Here is a 21,506-nt window from a genome sequence, read left to right on the forward strand (position 1 = left end):
TAAACATAAAGTTTATGTCTAACTAAATGCTTACAAATATTTCACTTTTCAGGGAAACTATCACTCACAACCACACCAGGATCGCGCTTTTAATTTGACAAAGACATAGATATCATACAACGCTTTCAAAAGAGGAATAAACTGCTATCCTAAGCCTGATGGCATACCTCCACATGGGATCAAACTACAAGACGGAAACCGACACCAGTCAACTGTTTTAAAATTTACCCTTCAATGCAAACAACCATATATTTTTCAAACTTACTATTGTTTAGAAAACAGAAACTGATCACCGCATCGCATTCAAACAAAAACTCTATGGTTAATTCTACAACGAACAAAAATTAACTTCCAATATCTGATACTTAAAACTACAAAATATAGAAATTTACTTTAATAAAACATATTATCCGCGCAAAGCGCGGACCCCGGCTCTAGTTAAATATAAGAAGAACTAAATTTGTTAAAATCTAAATACAACATACATATATTCACCAAATTTAAAGCAAAAAAAAAACATATATACAATATATATATTTTCTAACTTTTCTCTTTCTCAGAAACTGATGAAAGTTGACAGTTATATTGCATGCTTGCAATATCTAACGTTCCCTAAATTCCAAACGGCCTTTCATAAATTGGAGAAGCATGAAATAGTTTAACACGTTGAAAAACTTGAAAGTTCTTTGTGTGATGCTTTTTGTCTACTTTTTTTTGGCAAAGATGTATAGGCCGAGCAATTAAAATTGAACAACAGAGCGATATGAAGTTTACAAATGGGTTGAAGACCAGGACTTGAACAAGATTAAGATATTGGAAACGTATTTGACAGCTTATGACCATGATTACTTTTACTGTCCAAAATGAATTTTTCTCCGTAACTGAAATTACTACTATATAGGAACATTATTTCAAAGGTGTGATAGAGATGATATGACAAAATTATGAACGAAGTTTTCACCATACACTAATAACCTTATGACTACATTTCGAGTAGAGTTAGGAAAAAAAATTATTCATATGGGATAAAAACGATCAAGGATTAATGAAAACAAAACAAATTTTGTAGAGAAAAATTAATGTGTATATATACAAAAAAGGTAAAAATAATAACAAATAACTACTATAGAAACATAAATAATAAAATCTAACAAAAAATATATACATTTTGGGACAACCAAACATCTCTATTCAGGGAGCTGCAAAGCATAAGTAACCGAAAATATAAATTTATTGTGGTGACAAACATTATTCCCAGAATATATAAGGATAGAAACAAATACAAATTTAAATGTTAATACATATTAATTAATAGGCCACATGTTGTTTCTTGATCAGTGGATGTAATCGTTTAAGAGTAACCTTAGTTTTGTACTCCCTCCGTTTCATACTAAGTGTCGTTTTAGAGAATTTTTTCGTTACAAAATAAGTGTCGTTTTCGATTTTTAATGCAAAATTTATTAATTTTATGCAAAATTTATTTTTCTATTGGTTGAAATATGGTTAGGTGTATAGGTAATAGTGTTTTTATAGGAAATGTACAAAATTAATTGTTTCTTTAATCCGTGTGCCGAAACCTAAAACGACACTTATAATGAAACATATGGAGTACTATATATATATATATATATATATATATATATCAGTACATTAATCCAATAAAACCATTTGACAATTTAAAAGAGACAAATTAATCGAGATTACAACTACTACTAAATAGAAATCTCATTTTTTCATAGGCAACAAAAAAAAATTAACAAAATAAATTGGGAAGCGTGTTTTTATCTGTTTTTGTCTGATTTTATTCTATTTAAAATGTTATGGAACTTATAAAGGATGCAAATAGTTGTACGACCATAGTAATTCATGTTTCATGTAATTTGTTACATTGATTTGAAATCAATAAAATAATGATATTATAAAAAAGATTGAAAAAATTTTATACTATTAGAAAAATAATTTGAGATGAAAATTAATGGCTGGAAAATTTATGTTTTAATAACGTTAACTCAGATTCAATACATGAGTTAGAGTTACACCTTCTATATATTGCTTAGTTCAGAAGAAGTTAGAACACAATAAGTGAGGAAAAACTAACGGACAACTTCCAACATCATCCAAACTATTTTTCTATTTCAAACTCAGTTTTGGTATTTTGACAAACTAATAAAAAAATATAATTACAAAAATGCTAAAAATATGCGAAACACTAAAACAACAAAAAAAAACCATGTCTCTCCTCATATACTATATTTTACATACTACATAGTTTATGTACATATGAAAATTCTGCAATATGTAAAATTTTAAAAGCAATTATCCAGACGATGTAGTTATAATATAAAATTCGGTTTAGCGTAACTATTAGGCGTTGATCACTTTCTTAAGACCTTATCCGGTTAAATTGAGAAAATTATCCATTTGATCCATTATAGCGGTTTGATTGAACCAGAATAAACCAATCTAATTGTCATGGACTCTGGGGATTCGTCGTGTTCCATAGTCTATTGACTCTATTCCCTTCACTTCCACCATCTTCGTCTTCGTCACCGAGTCCTTGCCTGTTAACTCTAGCTCTAACAAGGTGACGACGACCAATGGGAACCCTAGGCAGAGCATTTTAATCCGTCTGATTTTGGATCCGAGAGACCGGCCAATCTCTCGATCGCCTCGGATGTCGCAGGCAGCAATTGCTTCCGAGAACAACGTAAGCTTTATCGTATCTCTAAGTTTTCACTCCAATTTCAAATTCGTACGAAAAAAGAGCCATCGCTTAGGTTACTTAGCTCTGCTGATTAGGTTAGAGATCTGGAATTGATGTATCGTGATTGTAGACTTGAATAGCGGAAGGGATGAACTGATCAGCTTTTATAGGATTGTGTTTGTTCATATGTAATTGTGGCTTATCTCTGTAGTATCCAGGCATCGGGCATTGATGAATGTATTTGATAAGGCTCCGATTCTGGATAAGGAAGCTTTTGTAACCGTCATATTGGAAGATGATCATCTATTTGGTATGTATTCGTTCAACGAGGTGAGCAAGCTACTATGCCTCCAGTGTTTGGTGGTTGACTGATTTGATTCCTTGTAGATATATCATCGACGTCTGTATCCTTAGCTAGGTCAACTGAGTAGGGAACCAATGTATGTTCTTTAGTCTTCTTTTGTGGTTTAGTGATGACTAAGAGTATAAGACTTCTCAATGTTATGCTACAGCTATACTATATCTTCTCTTGATGAAACGTTTGAGTATATGATATCGATTTTTTTTGGATCACTAGTGTAAGTATGAGTTATTTCGTTTTTCTTTAGTTTATATGGTTTTGGAATTAGATTGTCCTTTTGTACATAATGCTGTTATGTCACTCAACATTGATACTGACTGCATGGTTAAGCCTATTACTTCTTACCAAGAAACAGTGAACTAATCTACAGTCTAAACTTGCTCTCTCTTTTTTTTTTTTTTTCTGCGCAGGGGATGTGAATACTGACAGTGTTGGATCAGGAACTAATATTCAGGACAACTCACTTGTGCATGTGGCAAAATCATACCTAATCGGTAAAGTGCCTCCATACCATCATCATCGGGGACAATGTAATCATTGGTTAGTGAGAATCTCTTGCTGTTTGTTTTGTAGTGTCTGATATTCATGCATATTCGCCAATCATTAGGGATATTGTTTTAAACTAGATTTATAACAGGTCATAGTGCTTTGTTACATGGATGTACTGTTGAAAATGAGGCTTTTATCAAGGATGGGTGCGACACTTCTTGACGGTGTGGTCGTTGAAAAGCATGACATGGTTGCTGCTGGTGCGCGCTTGTTCAACAAAACACTAGAAATCCTTCCTTCTGGAGAGGTACTCTTGCCTAAAACATTTGCATTATCTCAAGACCCATAACCCCATTTGTGCTGACATACTTCTATTGCTACTTAGACAGCATAGGCTATATCTTTGAAAATGTCGTTTCTTTTTTATGATAATCATCTCTAATTCTGAGGTTATCAAAGATTATATGCGAAGTTGAAATGCCGTCCTAGCCTATGAATTCTTCTTCTCTGTCTAGATAAAACATAATTTATCCACCTTTCAGTTGAAGTAATAGAAGTTTAACGTTCATTTAAAAGACTTATGACTATGGTCAATTAGGTTAAAGTGCATTGTAAACAATCAGTAATGCTCTTCTGTTTACGGTTTACCAAATTACCAGCATGTGAATACAAAAGGGTGTTTGTATCTCATCTAAGGGTGTTTGTATCTCATCTCGACCAATTCAACAGCCATATTTACTGACACGTTTAACATTCCTTTTTATCGTATTGGTTTATAATATTCCAGAAGATATGGGGAGGAAACCCAGCAAAGTTCCTCAGGAAGCTTGAGGAAATTGACTTTTTTTTTCCCGAAGTCAGCTGAAAACTACTCAAACCTGGCGAAGGCTCACGCTGCAGAGAATGCAAAGCCACTAAATGCGACCGAGTTCGAGAAGGGTCAAAAAGACGAGGAATATGACGCGATGCTTGGTATTGTGAGAGAAACTCCACCAGAGCTTAAACTCTCTACAGCATAGAGCATTATAAAGAAGCCAAGCGTTATTCAAATGTGAACTGTTTTCTGTGGTATGCTTTCTGATCGAAACCTTAATAGTATGAAATGTCTGAAGAAGATTATCTTTCCGCCGCTGGTCTGAATAATGGCAGGTAGAGTACATTAGACTGAAATTATAGCTTTTACTCGACTTTTCTTCATGGTTTCTTAGGGAGTAGTCTTGTCAGGAGGACAAACTTTGGATGCTATTAGTTTGAAATTAAGAATCATATGAAACATGAGGAGTGAACAATAATAGAGTGATGCATGTGGTAATTCATGTGCGCCTATGTTGCTATGAAGAATAAAGATCCAACCCTTGATATATTTTATATAATTTCAACAAATTATTAGTGGGGTTGATAGTATTGGTACCGTGAATTACGCTTGCTTGGTCGTCTTTTTATTTTATTTGTGTGAATAAAATCAAATCTTGTATCGTGTATCTTCTATTATGATTAGTTTCTTTCTTTCTTTTTGTCAAACGGCATTTCTTTTGTTGAAATTTATCGTTTGTTAATATTTGTGATTGGTTTCCATCTTTCAGTTGCAGTTTCTGCAGGAATCAAAATAAAACTTTCGGCCACTAAATTGTAATAATGTGTATAAACTTGGTTTCACTTTCCATGATTGTTTTGCGTACGTACAAAGTGGTAAAGGTGGTATGATGAGTCTAGCATATAATAATTCCAGTGCATCGCTAATATCTTGAGCAAAAGAAAACCATATGAGAACATTTAAAGAGAAAGTAAATAAAAAATGTAGCAAAGTTGTTATCTTTCTCTTCTTATATGCGGCGCCAAATGCGATGCACACTCAACTACACGAGTGAGAAATAATCATTCAGGGAAACAAATCAAGAAAAAAAAAAAAAAAGGCGTTATCTATTCACAGAAATATTATTATGGGCCCTATTACTATTTGATCATTATTTCAGGGATAATTTGGTAAAAAAGAACCACATATCTGCTTCATCCTCGTCTCCACCACCACCGAGAGAGTATATAAACTGATACGTAGGGAAGCAAAAAATATCGGGCAAGGCAGGCTGCACAACAATACAGATTACACAAACAAAGAAAAAGAGAGAGAAAGAGATCTCTGGAGAATGGTAGCTGAGGCCTTGCCCAATAGCCACGAAGCTCCTCCAGTGGTACTTGGACTCCAACCAGCTGCTCTTATCGATAACGTCGCTCCCGTCGATTGGTCCTTGCTCGATCAAATTCCCGGTGATCGTGGTGGCTCCATTCCCGTAAGCAATCTGGATTCGAAATTGTGTTTCTTTATTATCAGTGCCGATTTTGAAGGGACACTCTGTTTTTGTAGGTGCAAAAGGATGAGTTAGAGCACATACTCAAAGAGCTTGATACACATGTCACCGCGGCTCCATTGAAGAAGATGGCTGGAGGAAGTGTGGCTAATACTGTTCGAGGATTGAGTGTTGGCTTCGGTGTAGCCACGGGGATCATCGGGGCTTATGGAGACGATGAACAAGGGCAGTTGTTTGTGAGCAATATGGGTTTCAGTGGTGTCAGCATCTCAAGGTTGAGGAAGAAGAAAGGTTCCACTGGGCAGGTTTGTTTTTTTTTGCTTAACTGTGGAGTTGTTCTTCTTTTTTTTTTTTATTTGGAAAGAGTTGGTTTTGATCTTCCTTAACTGGTTTCTATTTATTATATAGTGTGTTTGCTTGGTTGATGACTCTGGTAATCGAACAATGCGACCATGTCTCTCCAGTGCTGTCAAGATTCAGGTTTGTCTATTCTCCTTTCTGAGGAGTTTCTAGTTTAAGTGAATGAGATGGGATGGTAAAAACTAATTCTTTTCTCTTTTCAGGCTGATGAATTAAGCAAAGATGATTTCACTGGCTCTAAGGTTAATAGCTAGCTCCCTCTATTCTTTCTTTGCCAATACCAAGCATTGTAAAACAACGATGTTGATGGTCTTGCTCTGTTACAGTGGTTGGTCCTAAGATATGCAGTTCTTAACTTAGAAGTAATTAAAGCAGCTATTGGATTTGCCAAGCAAGAAGGTCTTTCTGTTTCTTTGGATTTAGCTAGTTTTGAGGTAAGCTATCCATAATTTCCCCCATTTGAGATTTGATCTGTGACTTTACAAATGATTAAGCATTTGAGATTTTCTCGTTTTGAATTAAAATGATATAAACATTCATTCTTGTGTGATTAGATGGTCCGGAATTATAGATCAGAGCTGAGACAGCTTCTGGAGTCTGGTAACATAGATCTTTGCTTTGCTAACGAGGATGAAGCAGCTGAGCTGCTAAGGTAATCCGATGTTTATCTATCCCTTCCCCTGCGACGATCTACTCTGGTTTTTGTACACTCTGACTCTCTAGGTTGTGAGTTTCAGGGGCGAAGAAGAAGCGGGCCCGGAGGCTGCTCTTGAGTTCCTAAGCAGGCATTGCAGTTGGGCTGTGGTAACTTTAGGGTCTAAAGGGTGCATTGCAAAACATGATAAGGAGGTTTGTCTTTTCGAAACTAAAACTCAGTAACTTTACGTTTCACTTAGAGTTAACTCTTTATTTCATAACTTGAACAGGTGGTACAAGTACCAGCCATAGGAGAGACAATAGCAACTGATGCTACAGGAGCAGGTGACCTGTTCGCAAGCGGGTTTCTGTATGGATTGATAAAGGGATTGCCTTTGGAAGAGTGTTGCAAAATGGGATCATGCAGTGGGGGATCAGTCATCCGTGCTCTTGGAGGAGAAGTAACCCCAGAGAACTGGCAGTGGATGCACAAACAGTTGCAGTTGAAGAACTTACCTGTTCCTGACATTCGCAACTTATGATCAACAAAAGACTTTTGGATGTCATCTGGCTTTCAAATTTCTAGTGATTGCGCCTTAAAAAGGGCCCGTTTCATATTTGAACGGCTCTTAAGCTTTACCTTCTCCACAGAGAACCTATCTTTCAGCATGCATTGTATCTTTACTGAAGTCTCACTTTAATTCAGTACACAATTGGTTGTTTCCAAGTTTATGCGGAAAAGAGTGAAAGGGCTTAATAAGTGTTTAGGGTTTAAGTTCTTTTGTGTGGCTCACAAGGATCAATTTTGGGCTACCGGGTCGAAAGGAAGCATGAAAACAGAGATATGTTAATTAGTCCATTTAGCTGATAAATAAATGTCACAAAGTGAATCTATAAGTTTGACATGATTGAGACACTAGTTAGTCTTCGGGGAATAGGCGAATCCTATAAGAGCCTTAGTCCTTAGAGGCGAAACATGGCTGCATAAACCGTAACCTTTAAGGGTCGAATCGTTAATGGATACGCTCATAATCTGATTTCATTTATGAAAATGAATAGCAATCACTAGTGCAGGGTCGGTCGGGTGGTGACAAAATAGGAGAGACAAGGATGTTATAGTAATTTACGAGTTTTAAGGAGTGGGTAATCAAAAAAGTAGATTGCATGTCTGTGAACCAGCGTCGCTCCGGTGGTGACAAAATAAGACCAAATTGATAACCGAAAGACGAATTGAATCATGGGAAAAGTGGCTCAATTTACATAAATAATATTATATTCCTTCTGATTTACCAAGCCGTGATGGTCTGATAATAATTTAAAAGAATTTAGAGGTATTTAAAAAATGATAATAGCCTTTCTAATTTACTTATTAGTTTTAGATTTATCTATACAAATATTTAACAACTTCTTTACTTATACATATTAGTTTAAGACTATAAAATATATATTTAAGGAAATTTAATTGGGAAGCTTTTAAATTCTAGCATTTTCCATCATTTTCTTGTAAGATCCACTGAAGCTTCGTCAAAATCACTAACACATTTTAGTTATACAGTAATACAAAATAAAGTTTATAATATCAAATAAGTTTACTAAACCATAAACCAAATATCATGTGGCAGTTTTAGTAAATTTTAGACCAAAATAACAAATAAATTGTTTTTTTAGATCAAAATATCAAAATAGGATATTCTCCAGTGTTTTTTTTGTTCTACTCAGAGTAGGAAGTTAGTGAAAAAGGTAGATGTCATTTTCATTGTCTCTCAACTTGTATCTTCTTTCGCATGATAAACGAAGATTAGGAAGAGTCGGAGATGACATCAACGCAACCGCAGATCAATATAGTATATTCTCACAATCTTGAAAAAAATACAAAAATCATTTAGTTTCATTGTAAATCTAACAATTTGTGGATCAAATAGTAATTTGGGGTCCGTTGTATTTGAACAATATCTGTCCAAACGGTTAAAACAAATAAGAACAAAAAATAAAAAGTTTATTTTATTACTTATGAAAGAAATCTTACCGGGAATCAGATTAGGTATAGCTATAAGACATTAATTAAATTAAGAGCTGGCAGATCTGGAGATTAATTTAATCAAGGATGGATGGAATGAGGAATTGTTGAGAACAGAAAATTACTGATACAACCCAAAATGGGGGTCGTCCAGATGGTTAATGGAAGTTCAAATCGGATCAACCAAAGAAGTGATCGATTGGTCGATATGTCTAGAATCTAGCTTGCAAACCTGAAACAAATGGAAATGAAGTGAGATGCTTTTGATGATATGAATAAAAAAATAACAATAAACAAAGAAAAACGATAGATAAGGTGGAATCAAACTGTTGGATGTGTATCACGCTCAGCTTGATCAAATGATGGCTTAAAGTGGAATTGCGGTTGAAGGTTTGATTGACACGTTCAGCAGCCTGATTCCATCCTATCATCTATTTATTTATCTTGTTTTATTCTCATTATCATCAGCATCTCATTTATTTTGCAATTGTTTCAGGTTCATAATCAGCATTCCATTCATATCGCCCACCTTATCATATATTTGGTCGATCCATTCAAGCTTCCATCAACCATCTTGCTAGCCCTGATTTCAAGCATGTATCATTGGTATCAAAGCTCAAGCTCCTGAATCAGGTTCACTCTATCTTTGCGTCATTCATATTTGTTTGCATTTGTTTTCCCATTTATAAATCGAAAATCCATTAAAAAACAGTTTTGCATTTTTTGTGTTCTTTGTTCATCTAAAATTGAAAACCAGAAAAAAGTGTGAGGTAGGAGACAACCTGTTGCTTATTTTGATTCAATTCTTCCATAAAAAGAAAATAAAAACGTGTTTGCATTCATTTAGTTAGTTTGTTTCCGTTTAAGAAAAGTAAAAAAAAATCTGCATTCCACATTTGTTCTTGTTTGAATCTTGCATTAAAAATAAAATAGAAAGGCATATCATTTTATTTATTTCGTGCATACCATATTTGTTTCATCATTTTTTTTCTTAAATTCAGAAAATAAAATAAAAATATTATTCATCATAGTTTATATAATATTTTTCATATTTCTCGGTTTATTGCATTCTTTAAACTAAAAACTCAAGAAAAACTCATTGTTAGCTTGCATCTCATATTTCTTTCCACAGTGTTTATTAATTTAACATTGTCTTCATTTCGTGCTTGCATAAAAAGAAAAAGAAAAAGAAAAAGAAATAGTTTTAGAGCATTGTTCATATCATTTGCATATTGTGGTTTAATTGTTGCGTCTTAAGAAAATTCAAAAAAAAATCAGTAATAGTTTGCTATCCATAATTTCTCATCATTGTGTTTATTATCATTCTATATTGCTTCATTTCGATATTGCATCCAGAAAACGAAAAGAAAAATCATTTTGCATAGTTTATTTCATTTCGGTTCATAATTGCATATATTTTCTCGGTTTAGTTTTAACTAGTTTTGCATTATTACATTGGTTCTTTTTCGACCAGTACTTCTCATATACTTCACTTGATCTTTGAGATTGTGTTAAGAAAGCAATGGTAAGAAGAAACATGGCCAAACTCTAAAGGCCACACTGAGCCAACAGTCGCAGCTCTACAAGAGCTCCAAAACAAGATTGCTCGGTTAGAGAAAAGAAGCAAGGCACAAGGCCAACAAACACAGCAAGGAGAAAGAGAAGAATATTTGGAGATTCACTTGAGGCTGTTTATGTCGAGTCCAAACCACCAGATCCTTCTAGGATTAACCCACATCCAATTTCTAAAACCCACAACCATTTGTTAATTCTCGGTTTGATTTAATCTTTTGCTCATAAAGTTAAACTCTTTACATTTTCAGGAAAAGGAGGTTACCTAAGATGGGAGAGGAACCTTGATGAATGGTTTCACTACCACAACATCCAGAAAGAAGAGAGGCTAGCTATTTCCATTGATCAACATAGAGAAGAAGCATTCGAATGATAGATACAAGAAGAAGATGATAGGCAGTTTTACAAGGAGCCAGCTATCAAAACGTGGAGAGCTCTTAAAGAATTCATGAGGGATAGATTTGCACCGGATTTTACTAGTTCTGAAATCAAGGAACTATACCCAATGAGGTATCCAACTCATGGTTCCAAAGAATCAAGGAAAGTTGTAGCATAAGAGAGAGGCTTGCCTCAACAAGAAAACTTTCAGTTAAATCAGGAGCACGCAATTTTTCATTGCTTAGACCAGAAGAGTGACATCCCAAAGGCCATGAAGATGAGTAAAAGTGTCGGCCAAAACACTTTGAGCAGAACCATAGCAAAACCGGAGCCAGCTACTAAGCAAGTATAGGCTAAGGTAAGTCCTACACTTGATGATATAGTTCATGAATCATCTACACAGATATAATGCACTTGTATTTTCCAAGAAATTTTTATCCAGAGATAAGACAAGAAGAAGGTCATACCAACCAAGGTCTGAAGTTGCAACAAAGGCAGCCATCAACTCAAACATGTTCATGAAACTCCAGTATCGGATATAATTCACTTGATATTTGTCCAGAATGCTGAGAATTTTTCAGGTTGCAAAGATGTTGTAGCCCTGAAATTCGTGGTTCAACCAGAGTCTCACCAAACCTCCCAAACCGACCACCTAGGAGACACCAGCGACAGACGTTCAGTCCAAGGAGCCTATCTTGACAACCAGAAAGATTTTGTCTATGAAACCAATTTTCCAAAAAGGCTAACTCTTCAAGGAGTAATTGAGGCTTGGAATTTCAGGAGAAGCTTCACGGACCAAATAGTTATGAATTTTAAAAGTCAGAGGTTTCTCAGCCCGTCCATCTGCGAGTACCTGACTTTAGAAGGAGATTCAAGCCCAAAGAAGGAGCGGTCTGAACCAAAGTCCATCATAGAATTAAAGAGGGATCTCTAATCTTTCCAACAAGCCCAATTTGAGGAGAAATAGACAGGGAAATCAGAAGTTATAATCCATTCTCCAGAACCGGCCAAACCAGTTCTATACTTGCCTCAATTGGAAGCTAACCGGTTCAATCAACTTCAAACCAGACATTGGCGACCAGAAGATCATTTCAACCACTCAGGAGACATCATACACTGCCAATAGGAGTTCCACAAGTTCATACCATGCACCAGCCAACATAGGATCAAAAGGATCCCCATTAACTCCAACTTGCCTTATTTGGAAGCTCTTGCATTCAAACTCCAACAGCTCATTTTCTTTGAGTTTATGCACAACATCAGAACCTTCCAAGCCATCCAGAAGATCCCAAGGAAGCTCTATTATCCCCTTAAACCGTCCAGGTTCAAGAAAGATCAGATTCTTTACTTGGAGCCAAAATCCCACAAAAGGCTCCAACGGCTAGTTTTCGATTTCTTTCTTAGTTTTGATTTGTTTCCTTTTCTATTTGTTTTAGAACGTTAGGACCTTTGTATCTGAGCATTATATAAGCTCCTAGACGTCCATTGTAAAGAACACCCTCAATCATCTAAGAATTTATAAAAGTTATTCAGTTTTTATTAAAGAGTGTTATTTGCATAAAATATCGGTCTTTAGGATTCAAAGAGTGATTTTTTGTTGTTCTATTGATTTCGTGAGTCTAGCTTGTGTGTGTAAATCAACAAGCTCAGTACACAGATTTAGAGAGTCAATCACATTGTTTCCATCATCCATCAGATTGAGAGATTCAATCAAACCTTCATCCACAAATCCACTTCAATCCATTATTTGATCAAGCTGAGAGTGATACACATCCAACAGCTTGATTCCACCTTATCTATCTCTTTTCTTTCATTTAATTATTCTTATTATTGTTATTATCATCATCATCTCATTCGTTTTGCATTTGTTTCAGGTTTACAACTTGATTCCAAACCTCAGGCCATCCATCCGACCAGCCTGAATCTGTGCCCACAATATTTTTGGTATCAGAGCACATATTCAGGCTGGTCGGATGGATGGCATGAGGTTTGGATAGATCGATCAAATAGATGATCGGGTGGGCGATATGATTGAAATCAAGTTGTAAACCTGAAACAAATGCAAAACGAATGAGATGATGATGATAATAACAATAATAAGAATAATTTAATGAAAGAAAAAGGATAGATAAGGTGGAATCAAGATGCTGAATGTGTATCACTCTCAGCTTGATCAAATAATGGATTGAAGTGGATCTGCGGATGAAGGTTTGATTGAATCTCTCAATCTGATGGATGATGAAAACGATGTGATTGACTCTCTAAATCTGTGTACTGAGCTTGTTTGATTTTCACACACAAGCTAGACTCACGAAATCAATAGAACAACAAAGAATCACTCTTTGAATCCTAAAGACCGATATTTTATGCAAATAACACTCTTTGATAAAAACTGAATAACTTTTATAATTCTTAGATGATTGAGGGTGTTCTTTACAGTGGACGTCTAGGAGCTTATATAATGCTCAGAGACAAAGGTCCTAACGTTCTAAAACAAATAGAAAAGGAAACAAATCAAAACTAAGAAAGAAATCGAAAACTAGCCGTTGGAGCCTTTTGTGGGATTTTGGCTCCAAGTAAAGAATCTGATCTTTCTTAATAATGGAAGGTTTAAGGGGATAATAGAGCTTCCTTGGGATTTTCTGGATGGCTTGGAAGGTTCTGATGTCGTGCATAAACTCAAAGAAAAAGAGCTGTTGGAGTTTGAATTCAAAAGCTTCCAAATAAGGCAAGTTGGAGTTAATGGGGATCCTTTTGATCCTATGTTGGCTGGTGCATGGTATGAACTTGTAGAACTACTCTTGGCCGTGTATGATGTCTCCTGATTGGTTGAAATGATCTCCTGGTCGCCAATGTCTGGTTTGAAACTGATTGAACCGGTTAGCTTCCAATTGAGGCAAGTGTAGAACTGGTTTGGCCGGTTCTGGAGAATGAATTAACTTCTGATTTCCGTGTCCATTTCTCCTCAAATTGGGCTTTTTTAGAAAGTTGAGAGATCCTTCTTGAATCCTATGATGGGCTTTGGTTCAGACCGCTCCTTCCTTGGGCTTGAATCTTCTTCTAAAGTCGGATACTCTCAGATGGACGGGCTGAGAAACCTCTGACTTTTAAAATTCATAACTCTTTTATCCGTGAATATTCTCTTGAAATTCCAAGCCTCAATGACTCATTGATGAGTTAGCCTTCTTGGAGAATTGTTTTCATAGAAAAATCCTTCTGGTTGTCGAGATAAGCTCCTTGGACTGAACATCTATCGCTTGTGTCTCCTAGGTGGTCGGTTTGGGAGGTTTGGTGAGTCTCTGGTTGAACCACGAATTTCAGGGCTACAACAAAAGAAGAAAGCTTCAAATAAATTCCACCGGATTATCTTTTGAAGCTAGGATAACCAACTACAAAGATGATCCAAACAGAGGCTATTAGAAGTATGAAGGATCATCCCTTCCAGAAGAGATACAATGGACATGACCAGAGCAGAGGCGTGATCATATCCTATCTGCTCAAAGGAGAACCATCTGATACACAACCCATTCCCGAACCAAAACAATACCAAGGTACGGCTTTAGAATCTCAAAAGAGAATGAAAGCTGACTTTCTCTATCTTGGCGCATGCTACCCAGTTTCGAGGTCGAAAATTTGTCCAGGAAGAGGGTAAATGATACAGGCTGGAAATCAGGATTGGCAAGATGGTTGATTGAAGCTTGAATGGATCGACCAACTATATGATCGGGTGGGCGATATGAATGGAATGCTGGTTATGAACCTGAAACAAATGCAAAACAAATGAGATGCTGATGATAATGAGAATAAAACAAGATAAATAAATAGAGGATATGATAGAATCAGCCTGATCAAAAGATGATCGAAGTGGATGTGATGGAGTGAAAGCTTGCTGGATGTGTATCACTCTCAAGCTTGGCAACGAATGGAATGGATGTGATGGTGGATTGGGGACGCCACAAGACTTTATGGAAAAGAGCCTTGATAAGTCAAGGTGCTGTGGAGCTGTTTCTCACAACATTCTAAAGACTAATTAGAATAATAGTTTTGACAAAAGTAGAAAAACTGAATAATTTATATTACTTTCAAACATGGATAATTTACAAAGACAAATGAATTGAGTTTATATAAGCTCGACAATGACAATCTAACAGTCATAAAATGATAAAAGGAAAGAAATAAACTCGAAATAAAAAAAAAAGAAAATCAAAACTTTGATGGTTCCATGGAATATAGCCTTTAGGCTTAATTTGCTCTTGAGCCAAAAAGAAACTTGTGGAGCCTTTGTATCTGATCAGCTTCTGGGTGTAGCCACGATCAAGAAGTCTTCCTGATATGTCTCTGCATGGCTTTGATGAAAAATATGGCCATTGCTCCTTTGCCATAAACTGATGAAGACTTTCCTTGCAAGTAAATGGTGTGAACGCATCCAAATAAGAAAAGCTGATGGTAGAGAGAATCCTCATGATCATCTGGATGCTGGTGCAGCTATATGGACGTCGTGGATATCTTCTGAATGGTCTAGAGTACCTGGTTTCCATAGATAGGTTTGGGTCGGACCAAATCGAAATGGTTGGAAAATTCCAAATTGATGTCGGTTTGGCCGGTTTTAGAAAATTGATTGCATCTTGGTTTTTCTTTGACAAATTCTTCTGATTTCGGATTTTTTGGAAATATAAGACATTAATCTTGAAGCTCATGCTTGATTCTGGAGAAAGCCGCTTCATGGTCGGGCTGAAATCCACTTTTAATGGCTGATACTTGCAATTAGACGGACTGGAAAACCTCCAGTTTGTAAAATCTATAATTTCTTTTTCCGTGAAGTTTTTCTTGTAATTCCAAACTTCAGTGATGAATCGTTGAGTTGACCTTCCGTGAAAATTGGTTTCATGCCAAAATTCCTTCTGGTATTGATATGTACTCCTTGGACTGAACCTCTATCGCTGGTACCTCCTAGATGGCCGGTTTGGACAGCTTGGTTGACTTCTGGTTCAACCACTGACCAGGAATTCTCAAGATTTACGATGGTTTTATGAAGCTTTAGCAATCACTACAATTCCTTTAAGGGTCGAATCGTTAATGGATGGAGCTTACGCTCATAATCTGATTTCATTTATGAAGCTGTAGCAATCACTAGTGCAAGCTAGTTGTAGTTCTATCAAACAAGTGATTTGTGACCGCATTACCTCTTATAATAGATTTTATCACTAGCCATATACAGTGGTAACTCCCAATCACACAAACGGGATTATATTATATAACTCAAGCTAAATGTTACTATAGGAGTTGCAACAGAACAAAAGAAACGAAACAGTGACACGAAGAAAATTCAGAGCATTCTTCGTTATCAAAGAGTGTTGACGTTTAATTTGTTGGACATGTTACTATGACATTGTCACACTCAACATATGTGTGTTGTTTGTTCAGATGTTATGTTTGTATCAAAAATAAAAACTTTTAAAACGATAGATGCGGAAGTCCATCTCTGGTTGTAAGAACATGTTTGATATATTTTCATATACAACCTAGATACCTCTAGTCTGGTGCCAGAGCTGGACCACCCATACTATATGATGAAGTATGCAAAAAAAAAACTATAATATTTAATTCAAACTGTTCGAACGAAATTGTACGGTGGTCAAATCAGAACTGGAACCTGGCTAACTGTATCTGGCATGCATGTAATGTAACCGCACAAATTAATTAGTACTTTGATTTTCTTTTCTCAACATCTAATTAATTCTTTGATAATGTGGAAATTTATGTGTAAATGTTGTGAACTTGCGATTATTACAAAGATTGTTTAATGGCGACCACAGTGTTTGGATCTGCCGCACATAAAGAAACCAGTCTCGATCTGTCTGTACTTTCTTTTAAGCCCTTCCAATTTCTGAAAAACTGATTCAGCCTTTTATTTTATCTCTATAAAATGTTACATCTCCATCTTTTATTTTGTTCGTTGCAAGCTGTACATATGCTTTTGAGCAACTCATCCACGTTATATGTAGTTCTCGGATCTCGACCATTATATTTTTGATTTCCATGACCCTCGTGAGTGTGATACTATTTCCGAATCATCTTGTATGATAAGTTCGTTCTTAGTTGCATCTACTTGACGGCGAGGTTTATGCACTTTATATATGCTAACCAACGTCCTCCAGGCTCCATCTACAGATAATTGATGCTCTTCAACTGTACGTACGTATACTATATGCACTTTTTGACAGTTGTTCTTAGAGATCACCTTTATAGAAACTCAAAATATATTATTATTATGTGTGATACAAAAAAAAAACTATGATACACATTATTACTTGATGCAAAAGAAAATTTACTTAGGAAAGACTAAAAGAAAAACTCGATTGATAAATGTAAAATATCCATACCCGAATCTATATAGGAGTATTACTTAAGTAAGATGTTCATTAAATAAATTTTTGGGGTCTCGTATCGAAAACTTGCTATATCCATACGATATACTTTCTATAAAAGGACCACTAGTTTCAAGTGACCGTACCTGTCTCACGATCAGTGCATCTCTTTTCTCCGACATAATATTTTCCTCTCCTATAGAAACTTGTAACATTTCCTTCATTAATTCTCCCAGTTTCCCTTTCAAGTTCCCCTAGAAAAATTATCATATATCCTCACTTTCCCGTTTTGTTTTCCCGAAACCCTAGATTTATTTCACATATATAGCCTTAGTCAAGCTCACGATCCAATATACTAACAAACAATGGAGGCAGAGAACGATGAGGCCACTAAGGGACATGACAATACGTTTAGCTTACATAGTATTTTATTCATCGTCCAAGTCTCAGCCGGCCTAGCCTTCGCCGGTTACTGCGGTTACCCGGCGATTGTAAATGTACTTGAAGGATTCATACTTTGGTTCGATTGGTTCCGTTTGGTTCTAAGAAACCTTTTCTTCATTTTCATCATCCTTAACGCTCTCATCGGCTCCATATACTTTACTTTCCTCAAAGCCACCGAGAAAAAGAAACCGAGTCTCCGTGATGAATATATCACCGCCGTACCATCCGACGTCCGTTCTTCGCCGGAGCAGTCTTTTTCCCCGATGGAGGTTGGACATTATAATAACTCTTGTTACCAGGAGAGTGTGCAGCCGTTTCAAGCGGTTAATACGGTTGAGGAGAGTAGCCGTTATGAACGTGTGGTGATGGAGACGAACTCCAAGAGTTACAAGAGGATGATAAGCTCGGAGAAGAAGATGAAGAAGACGAGGTCGTCGACGGTGGAGTGTCATCAAAGGATGGAATCGGAGAGAGTGATGAAAACGGCGTCGTGCAGGTCGTCGCGGGACATGATGGATGAGTTGAGCAGCGAGGAGTTTCGTATGAAGATTGAGACTTTTATCATGGAGACGAAGATGATGTATCACTGGCAAAACGGCGTCGTTGATCACCGGCAAAACGGTGGCCCTCAGCTGCAATACGGCGACGCTGACCAGTGTCAACACGGTGTTCCTCAGTTGCAAAACGGCGTCCCTTATCACTGGAAATACGGTTTCCCTCAGTTTCAAAACGGCGGCGTTCACCAGTGGCAAAACGGTTTCCCTCAGTTGCAAAACGGAGGCGTTCACCATTGGCAAAACGGTTATCCTCAGTTGCAAGGGCAGCCTGATTACGATGGGACTGGTCGTAGGCTCGTGGGTGGTCCTGGCTGTACTAGTAGTCATGGTCCGCACTTGGCTATTTTGGATTAGAGCGAGGCGACTATGTAGAAGTAACAGAAAATTATTCTGAATTTGATTCTCTTATATCACTCGAAAATTTGAATTTTTCGAGGCTTTTATAGTTTTTATTGTAGTTTATGTTTCAAAATTTTAATTTTGGTTGTTTTTTTACGGCCAGTAATTAATGATGTATTACTAATACAGATAAGGCCATGATTATCGCGTCCCAAAGGAGATATCTTAGCATTAATCAGATTTTAATTAAATGAAAAACATGCAATTAAAACTGGGACGGCCTTAGTTAAGAGTTTTTCGGTGGCGTCCTAAGGAGTCACGTGCCGTGTCGCGAATGGCCGAAAAAAAAGGGTAGGGCAAAATCGATTTGGGAACGAGAAACACTTTCCTCGTCGGATCTCTCTTCTCTCTCGATCTCTCTTCTCTCGATCTCTCCTCTTCTCTCCTGATCTCTCGGTTCTCTCTTCTATCTCGAAATCTCGATATCTCGACGGTGCTCTCGCGACGGTTCTCTCGACGGTGCTCTCTCGACGGTTCTCTCGAGGGTTCTCTCGATATCTCGACGGTGCTCTCTCGACTCTCGGCGATTCTCCTCTCGATCTCTCGACGGTTCTCCTCTCGACTCTCGACGGTTCTCTTCTCGATCTCTCGACGGTTCTCCTCTCGACTCTCGACGGTTCTCTCTCGACTCTCGACGGTTCTCTCTCGACTCAACAGCGGTTCTCTCTCGACTAACCAGTGTATTCCTCGATTCGAAGTTGAAGAGGGTAGAGGGTAGGTGTTCCTCCTCCGTATTGAGTCTTTGCATGTATTACGATTCGCATCGCGTTGTAGAATTAGGGATTTCAAAAATCTATAATCGGCTTTCTAGTCTGTGAGAGTGTGAGAGAGTGTGCTTATTTGATGAAAGTGATATGTGTTTCGGAAATCAATACTAATTTGATGAAACTGAATTTTTTTTTTCGTTTGATTCTGAGTCTTTTGTTAGGTGTGGTTCGTCTGCAATTACCGGGAAAGGAAACAACTCTAAGTAAGAACAATCATTTCGTCCAAAGTTGAAGGTAATTGACTTTCTCTTCAGCTCTCAAAGTAATCTTGTTCGTATAATGACATGATAGTAATCTAGTTTGTATTCTTGAAATAACTCTCTAGTTTGTTTGCAACCAAATCGTCTAGACTTGGACTCTTGTTTCTGTAATGAACTATGCTAGTTTGTATACCTTTATTGCTAGTTTGCCATGTTTGAAATGAAAGGCTAGTTTGATTGAGACCAAGTCTATTATGTAAATGTCATCATTAACGGTTACTTAATGCACTTGCAAAGTTGGTTGTGTAATGTGTAATAATTGAGATGTACTTTGGTAGTTGGGTCATTATGGTTGTGTTAATTACAGTTTCATCTATCAAACCGAGCTTCTAGGAGATAATTTTTTCTCCATCATCTTCTTTCTCTTCTCTTCTCGGGTCCCTTCTCTCTTCTTACTGCTATGAATCCATTGAATCCGTATAGCCAGTCCTCTGGTTATATGGGCCTTCTTCATAGTCAACACGAAAGTGTTCTCCATGAAAACTCTCCTTATGAGAGTTTTCATTCTGGATCTTCAGAAATCCCTCAATTCAGTTCTCATCAATGTGAGGCTCCAACTCCAACTCCACCTACAGACATACCCGTGGAGCGTGGGAAGAGACACAAATGGACCCCAGCGGATGACGAGCTTCTAATCAGTGCATGGTTAAACACATCTAAGGGTGCTATAGTCGGCAATAACCAAAAGTCTGGGACCTTCTGGCAACGAGTAGGATATTATTTCTTAGCGGCACTACTTAGAAGAGATGGTTGTCAACGTAGCGAACATCTCCATTATAAGCAGAGGTGGCACAAGATCAATGATCAAACTAACAAGTTTTGTGGTGCATATGCGGCTGCAGAGAGGCAAATTAGTAGTGGTCAGAAGGATAACGATGTTCTGAAGGTGGCCCATGACATCTTCTACTCTGATCAGGAATCGAAATTTACACTTGAGCATGCTTGGTGTGTATTGAGGCATGAACAGAAATGGCTTAACCTCAACACCACTAAAGCTTCTGGAAGTTCAAAGAGGAAAACCAGTGAAACAGGTTCCCAACCTTCAACCACCAGTGTTACTGACCATGAGATCCGGCCTGAAGGTGTCAAGGCTGCAAAAGCTAAAAGGAGTAATGCTCAGGGGAATTCAGTTGCTGATTATACAAGCGTTTGGGAAATGAGGAAGGAGGATCTCGCGAGGAAAGAGAAACTGTCCAAGCTTGCCATACTAGACACTTTACTTTCCAAAAAAGAACCACTCAGTGAGGCTGAAGAAGTTGCCAAAAACAAGCTACTCGCCGAGTATATATAGAGAGATATCTCCTAAAATGTCGCATAAACAACCTCCTTAAGTGTCTTTAATTTATGCCTAGCTTTCTATATTTTAATGTACTTCTATCTTTATAAATGAATCTATTATGTTACGTATGTGCTTCGTGGTTGTTGAACTTGGTCGTTGGTTAATTAAAATGAGTGTCCTTCTTTTTTATTTAACTCTCTATTATTACCCTTGTTATTTTTTACAGGTTTCATCAAACATGGGTCTTGACTACAGCTACACCAACCTTCCCAATCTGAGGAGTTTGGTGGGGATGAGGCAGAAAGTGACTACAGCGAAATTGAAGCGCTGATTCGTCAAGACCAGGCAGAGCTAAGTTACTTGAACGGTGAGGAGATTCTGTACCCGCCGCTGCCTGAGGTTGAATTCGGTTTTCCACAGACATGCTACTGTGGTAGTCAACCTCAGCTAGCTACATCGCAGAGTAGAACCGATCCAGGTAGAAGATACTACACATGTTATAATGTTGATGATGGAGAGTGCCATGTTTGGAAATGGTGGGATGAAGCTGTAATGGAGGAGATGAGAGCCAGGAATAGACACACACTTCAGTTAGCCGAAAAGGTAGAT

At 37.1% G+C, this 21,506-nt stretch overlaps 3 protein-coding genes across 3 annotated transcripts; all 3 read left to right on the forward strand.

Moving 5' to 3' along the window:
• The first annotated feature begins 2,469 nt into the window (after window positions 1–2,469).
• On the forward strand, window positions 2,470–4,955 carry LOC106295872 (gamma carbonic anhydrase 1, mitochondrial). Its single transcript, XM_013731866.1, is given in 11 exon segments — window positions 2,470–2,680; window positions 2,682–2,707; window positions 2,916–2,984; window positions 2,987–3,034; window positions 3,476–3,567; window positions 3,569–3,605; window positions 3,703–3,752; window positions 3,754–3,861; window positions 4,345–4,397; window positions 4,399–4,562; window positions 4,565–4,955. Coding segments are annotated over 11 exon segments (801 nt in total). The 5' UTR covers window positions 2,470–2,597; the 3' UTR covers window positions 4,636–4,955.
• A 615-nt stretch (window positions 4,956–5,570) lies between these two features.
• On the forward strand, window positions 5,571–7,631 carry LOC106295871 (uncharacterized sugar kinase slr0537). The gene is made up of 8 exons (XM_013731865.1): window positions 5,571–5,842; window positions 5,917–6,165; window positions 6,269–6,340; window positions 6,424–6,462; window positions 6,547–6,654; window positions 6,775–6,872; window positions 6,958–7,069; window positions 7,147–7,631. The coding sequence occupies exons 1-8, from the start codon at window positions 5,699–5,701 to the stop codon at window positions 7,396–7,398; spliced, it is 1,074 nt and encodes a 357-aa protein (XP_013587319.1). The 5' UTR covers window positions 5,571–5,698; the 3' UTR covers window positions 7,399–7,631.
• A 9,925-nt stretch (window positions 7,632–17,556) lies between these two features.
• Window positions 17,557–18,546, forward strand: LOC106344467. The gene has a single exon (XM_013783840.1). It carries the CDS (start codon window positions 17,557–17,559, stop codon window positions 18,544–18,546), a length of 990 nt encoding a protein of 329 aa, XP_013639294.1.
• The last annotated feature ends 2,960 nt before the right edge of the window (window positions 18,547–21,506 follow it).

Source organism: Brassica oleracea, chromosome C5 (assembly GCF_000695525.1).
Source record: "Brassica oleracea var. oleracea cultivar TO1000 chromosome C5, BOL, whole genome shotgun sequence".
Classification (NCBI taxonomy): domain Eukaryota; kingdom Viridiplantae; phylum Streptophyta; class Magnoliopsida; order Brassicales; family Brassicaceae; genus Brassica; species Brassica oleracea.